Here is a 7,290-nt window from a genome sequence, read left to right as displayed (position 1 = left end):
AACTTCTAAAATTATGTATTCTTTTCGAATGAAGCTACGTTTTGATTGAATGGCTTCCTTAATCGACACCATTGCAGATATTGGTCAATCGAAAACTCCCATCAGATTATGGAACATCGTACCCAATATTCCCAAAAGCTAAATAAATGGGTTGGAGTAATTGGTGTAATATTATAGGGCCTTTCTCTATCAATGGCATTCTTACTGGCGAAAAATATTATACCTTATAAAGGAAGCAAATTTTGTTCTCCAGTTAGTTTTATTAACTCTGTGCATCAAAAATGACGAATTGGGGATGATTTATAACCGCATATGGTGTCAAAATGTAAGAGTACCTGACTCAAATGTTTATATATTATATATCGTTTTTTTAGGGTTACCCCAAGATCTAACGCGTACAAAACCAAAACCAACACTTTGACTGACTTAGAAGAGCCGATAAGAGCTGAAATTCGAACTAAAAAACTGCTTAGGACACTGACAAGTAGCAGAAGAGCGTCAGTTTGACCATTGACCCAGTTTTTTAATATTTTAAATTGTAATTAAGGTTTACCAATTCCATGAACTATGCCGTTCATAATTTAGTTTATTTATTCAATTATTTTCATTTTGTGTCGTCCCTGTAAAAACGGTTGAATTTGGGAATACTCATGAAAAATATATAGAATTTTCAGACCAATTAATTTACTTAAAATAAGAAAGTTTGATAGCTTAGGTAAAAAATATAGCTGTGGCAACGTCGCCTATGTCACCATCGGATCCAGCATCATTGAAGACCCCAGTATTCTAAATTTCAAAAATTTACGTCAAAGAATTCCTGAGATATATGGTCCTTCCATGACTTTTCACTAATCCAGTATATTATACCAATATGTCCTAAAAATATTTTTTGAAAGTTCATAAATTTTTGTTAATAAGTTGGAGATAATAGCCTCCTACCGAATAACATATAAATGTTTATTATAAGTTTTTCTTCATAAATGTGAAATTTAGTACAAAAATATACTATAAAATTACTTTATTTATTTCATAATGAAATGTTGGTTGCATTATCGCTGGAACATTTAATTTTGTTATTGAAATATTGGGAAGGATAATTTTCACATTTTGGTGGAAGCGCTGGTGGAATTTGCACTCTCCATAGTTTTGGTTAGTCTTTTTCTTGGTCTGTAAGGCAATAACAAACGGAAGTGTTCTGTCAAACATTTATTTACAAAAAAAAAACCTTAAATTATAATACATTACTACAGTATTTACTAAACTTACAATCCGTTCAATACATATAAAACAGTCTAGTCTTCTGCTTATGAGTATGCACGACGCAAGTCTGCTTAAAACAATGGTATCGACATGAAAAGTGAAATAAATGTAACAAAAGTTCTTTATCAGATTCGATACTTCAAGACGCATTTTCGCATTACTATTGTTTCGATCATCATTTTCTATCGTAAGCTATTAATCTCATTCGACGGACAACAAAGGGCGGAATTAAATCGCTATAGAGCGTCAGTTGCACGTAAAATACTCAGATCATTTGGCCAATCGTTAAAATCAACAACTTAACAAAATAAAATCAACAAATACGTCACGCACTTTTATTTACTCTCATCTGCACTAGAATCCTTGCTGATGATAGAATCTATACTAAATGTCTGGTTGACACTCGAGCCACTGGTCACCGTCGCAGAAGACGACGTCGACGTGGTAGCACCTAAATTGTGTGTCAAGCTATGCCTTCTGAGATCACAGTTTCGTCTGAAAACTTTGCCGCATGCAGAGCAATTGTACGGTTTGATGTCCGTGTGCGTCAATAGGTGCGTCTTCAGATTCGATCGTTGATTGAACGACCTCGAACACACGGGACATTTGTGAGGCGATTCTTCCATGTGGAGAATTTTGTGGACAGCCAACGTGCGGGACTGGCAAAAGCCTTTGCCGCACTCCGCGCATTTGAACGGCTTTTCTTTCGAATGGATGTACCTATAATACAATGAATTCATTTATTAGTATATATACTCCCATCAAGCTAAGCAAGTGCCTCCTTTTCATTGAAAAGTGTGATGATTCGAAGGGTATAATCTTTTTGTTTTAATTTCATCGAATCTCAGAGCCTCCTGTGGCTATAATATTTTTGCAGATATATAGAACATACATGCCGTAGCTTTCATACTATCATTATCGAGAAATATCAATACTGAGATTTAATAATGCCTCATAAGAAATTCATAAAAAGTAACAGACAACAATTTTGGTAACAAAAGAAAAAGGGAATATGAAAATGTATGATTACTTTTGAAACTTGCTTTTAGTAATAAAAAATACTTTTAAACAAAACTTGAAATCCGTCGTACCAGGCCCACATATTATGGCATATTTTCAAACCTATGAATATTCTTAGCATTCTAGGGAAGAAATATTACTTTATTCAACAAAGTTTGCTAAATAATTTGGCTCAATGCTGTTTTCCAATTCATTCATTCGGCAAAAAATTCTTCTGGAAAGGAACTGTTTCAAATATAAGAATATTATAGGTATTCCGGGACAAAAATAGTGTTGTTAAATATTTTCATTCATTCATTTAAAGTACGCAAAACTAACCAAAACTAACCAAAGTATGGTTTTTCAAATGAACTATTTCAAACTTAAGAATATTCTTTTGTAAAATATTTTTCCAAAGATATTTTGCGAAATCATTCATTTATTGTATTTTTCATATACCAAAAATATAAGAGTACGTTTTTCAAACAAACTGTTTTAAACCTAAAAATAGTCTGGGCAGTCTAGGGCATCAACAAAATTTGTTAAATATTTTGCCTAAAAACAGGTTACAGGATCTTGTGTTAAAATTATTTCCATCCAAAGAAAAATACTGCAGGATGGGTTTTCAAACGAAGTGTTTCAAACTTAAGAATATTCTAGGCATTCTTGGCCAAAAATACGATCTTCGTCAAAAAAGTTTATTAAATATTCATCACGGAATTCATTAAAATTATTTCGGACACAACAAGAATAGAGCATGATGCTTTATGAAGTGAACTGTTTTAAACCTAAGAATATTCTATGCAATTTAGGGTAAAAATGCTACTACTTTGTTAAAGATTTTGTTTAAATATATTTGCGAAATCGTTAATTTTAACTATTTCCAACACAACAAGAATATGGTTTTTCAAATTATCTGTTGTAAACCTAAGAATATTCTAGACATTTTATTGCAAAAATGTTTTCCTCGTCAATGAAATTTGTTAAATATTTTGTCTAAATATAGTCTGAGAAACTGTCGGAAGGAACAGAAAAAATGCTGTATGCTTTTTTAAATGAACCGTTTCAAATCTAAAAATATGCTAGGCATTTTAATGGAAAAATACTACCCTAACCAATAAAATTTGTTTAATATTTGGTCTATTTTACGGAACCGACATAACGAAAATATGGTTTTTTAAATCATGTGGGGGCATTTTATTGCAAAATCATTTTATTAAAATTATATTTGACAACGAAAATACTGTAGGGAAAGGGAAATAAATGATGTGGCGAACTCGTCTATTTCCGACATAAAAAAATATTTTGTTTTTCAAATTAACTGTTTCAAATCAAAGAATACTCCAAGCATTTTATAACAAAAGTGCTATAATCATCAATAAAATTTGTTAAATGTTTGGTTTAATATATTTCTTGAAATCATTCATTGAAATTATTGCTGACAGAACAAAAATATTGCAGGAAAAGAACTGCTTCAAGAGTGAGAAACTTAGTTATTTTTGTTTGCTTGTAAAAAAATTGTAATATGTTTTCGCATTACGATTATTCTTCTGCGGTACCGGCGGTGATGACTCGTACCTATCTTCGGGTTATAATCGTGAGCGGTGCGAAGCTCTGACATTTAGACCCGAGCGAAACAATGCCGTAATTTAGGATAATTGTTATAAGTTAGCAACGTTCCTTTCACGATGCGTTTTTTATTTACACAATTATTCGACATTAGTGACGTTTATATAGAGTTAGATTCTTTCAGCAGGTGTTTAAAAGGTTTGAATGTTTATTATGAGAATTAGATTTGAAGCAAGCGTTTCAACTGATAACTCAACCAACTTTTGCAAAACAATCATCGAAATATTCGGCTTCCCTAATTTTGAACAGCTCTATTTCTATTAAATGTGACGTCTAGTCATAATAATTATGTTCATTGCAGGTGTAACCGACACAATTATTTAAATTCTATAAAACGTACTTTAGTCACGATTTTTTTTTTGGAACGAGCAGCAGAGCACCTTATTTATTTGTTTATTAATTTATTTTAAAAAAATTGCTCTACTCTTAATTTTGCAAGAATTAGGCATGGGGAAATTGTCACTTTAAGCTTCGTTAGTCATGATCGGCAGGCCATTTCCGGTAGTCACGGGTTTGGGGGCGACCAGATGATTTCACTCATTAAATGTGCACTTTAGCGAAAATGTAGAAAAAAATGAATGATCGAAGAAAAAATATAATATAAAGTTCTTCAGTTACTCGTTCATCAAATATATAGCATAATATACTATACTACACTTATTTGAAATGCTCAACTATCACAAATGACAAATATTCTGTTTGATGGAATTACCTGATCAATATTTTATTTAATCTTAATGAGGTAGAAATGAGATAAGTTTAATATAATTTTTGCGGTTGAAGGACTAAAAATTTGAAATTTGGGAATAACTATTTAAGTAAATGTGTACCATAAAATCCAAGATACCGTTTGCCGGGTTTGAAGTCTAACAGTTACGGTAAGAGAAAAGCGAAACATAGGAAAATGTGGAGTAAATTTAAGCTAAACGCGAAATTTTTTTATAAAACTTGAAAGAAACTATTATTAATTACTTAAAATTTGGTTGACATTATAGCGAAAATGGAAACTTATATTTACAAGGTAAAGAGAAAAAGAAATTAAATAACAATAATAATAAATTTAAAAAATAGAAGTTTAGGCTTGCTTGTGTCATGACGTACGAATCAAGCTAGGGCGTGAATAAAAAAATAATAGTAGATAACCAAGCTTACATATAACTCACACTTTAATTACATCGAGATTCCATATTTACCTAAATAGGGCGTTGCAGGGTGATTCTAGAACCTTAATTCTGGTTTTCCTTAATTCCTTCATTATTCATAACTAAAACATTCTCAATAATGTCTAAAACCAAAATGGTGTCCTGGAAAGACAGGAGAAATCCTTCGCTGATTTGCTATTCAAAATAACTTTTGAAGAAAATTTCATTGTTTACAGAAATCAACTGTCATTTTGTTAATCTCATGATCGATGGTCCTAAAATTCCTCATTCAATTTTTCATAGAAATGTTGACTCCTTAAAATACACAAAATAAAAAACACGCGGTTTATTAAGATTTGTTTTAACCGAAAAATAACGGCACCTAATACAGCAAAAAGCTATCCTGCTCCTCCTCGACATCCTCACCGGCAGAATAATCGTTGCTTTGAAATCCGTTATTCATTGGCGGATTAATTGTTCATTGATAAACAAGCAACATTTTTTCTCCATGCTTAACCTATATGTTTGTAGTAGACATGAAGTGTATACTTAACTGCTTAATTTAACATCTAAAAAAGCGAGGCAAATAGCATTGACTATTGCTAACAATCTCGAAATTAGAGTTTTTTTGCGGAACCAGTGATGCTGGAAAGAGAGTTTTTTTTTCTTTTTGTATTGACCGCTCACGAACTGTTTTCGTTTATAGTTTTTTCTACGCTTTAATTTAATTTCGTATGAAATTATATCTTCTTCTGGTATAGCTGCAGATAATATAATATTTCCCGTAAAGAATAAATAAATAAATAATTAAATGATACTTCTAGCTGCCCAAAAAATGAGTTTGCTAATGTTCTTAGTTTTGTAAATAGGAAATCGAGTATTTTTTCTTTCTTTCTACGTGTCACGTTCAACAATTTATTTAATTACGTTCCGATGCCAAGAACCGGTGTCGATGATATAACCAGACAAATATTTGACGCGTATCATATTTACCTGTGATCCCTCAGATGATCCTGCCTTCGGAAAGCCTTCCCACATATATCACAGGAGTAGGGCCTCTCGTCGGTGTGCGTCCTCTCGTGTATCAACAGGTTGTAACTCTTCGTAAACTGCCGGTTGCAAAACCTGCAAATGAACTGCTTTTTTGGCCTAATCGCGCCCTTCGGCCGCGCCAAACCGACGCCGCTGCTCGCCGCCGCCGATGACGTCACGCCAGACGCCGTACTCGACGCGGCGTTTTGGTAAACGTTGTTCATGATCAAACTGGGATAACTGGTGTCCACGGGTGACGACGACAACGAGAAGTTATTCAGAGCGTCCTCGTTGTCTAACAGCGCCAAATCTTCTTCGACTTCTTCGGCCAAATCTACGTCCTCCGTCAAGCTCGTGTTGTTGGTATCTTCCGCGACGCTTTCTTCCGTAATCTTCGCGGTGCTCGCGGCGATTTTCAAAATGTCTATTTTCGGCGGCGAATGGCTGACCGCCGATGCCGACACCGATAATCGATGCAGCGTCAAGTAAGATTCGAGCGCTTGGAGATTAAGAGCCGCCACCGCGGCGCTATTTGCCGGCAGCAACGCCGCCTGCTGTAGCGAATTCATCATCGCGTTCTGTAACGACAACGCGACGTTCTGGATCGATCTCTGCAGGAAATTCTCCTGGATCATCGCCGCGGTTAGGTTCAGCTGAGCGGTCGGTAGTTCGCTCTTCGGCGGTGACAATTGCTGCTTGTCTTGGAGCATGCTGGCTTCGGTCGACGTCTGCATCGCGTCATCAAAACAACACACCGTATATTTCACCCGCTCCGCGTATCCGATCACCCCCAGCGTCACGAACGTCGATGTATTTTGGTCGCGCGCGCAGCACAGGTCAGTAAAACAGTAGACAAGCGACTAAGTCAAGAATCAAGGAGGCTGTAAAAGCGTTAGTCGAGTGTTTTCACTCGTGCGCCATCTGGAATTTAAGCGGCGCGACAAGGAAGGTTAATGCCGCGCCGGTACTGCGGGAGCGAGAGGGCCGGCGGGCCGTGTAGATTGGTCGTAATTGCATTATAACCCTTTTCGTTCGGAACCGCTGTCGAAGGAGGGTAGGCAGCCCTTCGTCAGGGTGCTTGTTGTTTAACCGCGGACGTTTTTTCCGTCGCGGACAGCGGCGACGCGTTGATTTCTACGAAATAAATCGGCGACTTTAACGGTCGCGCAAGCAAGTAACCCGATATTAACTGATTTACATTATTCACGGATCGTTGTGTTAATTAATG

The 7,290-nt window shown here is 35.4% G+C and overlaps 1 protein-coding gene across 1 annotated transcript; it reads right to left on the bottom strand.

Moving 5' to 3' along the window:
* Positions 1-1,205: 1,205 nt before the first annotated feature.
* Positions 1,206-6,902, bottom strand: LOC132699493 (protein sister of odd and bowel). Its single transcript, XM_060666243.1, has 2 exons — positions 6,024-6,902; positions 1,206-1,980 (listed from the first exon to the last, which is right to left on the bottom strand). Exons 1-2 carry the CDS (start codon positions 6,794-6,796, stop codon positions 1,596-1,598), a joined length of 1,158 nt encoding a protein of 385 aa, XP_060522226.1. The 5' UTR covers positions 6,797-6,902; the 3' UTR covers positions 1,206-1,595.
* Between the last annotated feature and the right edge of the window lie 388 nt (positions 6,903-7,290).

This window comes from Cylas formicarius, unplaced genomic scaffold (genome assembly GCF_029955315.1).
Source record: "Cylas formicarius isolate icCylForm1 unplaced genomic scaffold, icCylForm1.1 PGA_scaffold_3__17_contigs__length_32017465, whole genome shotgun sequence".
In the NCBI taxonomy this organism is placed as follows: Eukaryota; Metazoa; Arthropoda; class Insecta; order Coleoptera; family Brentidae; genus Cylas; species Cylas formicarius.
Note: the sequence above shows the minus strand (reverse complement) of the source record. Positions and strands in the feature narration are given on the sequence as shown.

What these genes read in the sequence shown, in the direction of transcription:
- LOC132699493 (XM_060666243.1), bottom strand. Translation starts at nt 6,796, where the DNA reads ATGCAGACGTCGACCGAAGCCAGCATGCTCCAAGACAAGCAGCAATTG. An exon ending in GATCATCTGAGGGATCACAG is followed by an intron (nt 1,981 to 6,023) that starts GTAAATATGATA and finishes ATTGTATTATAG; the next exon opens with GTACATCCATTCGAAAGAAA.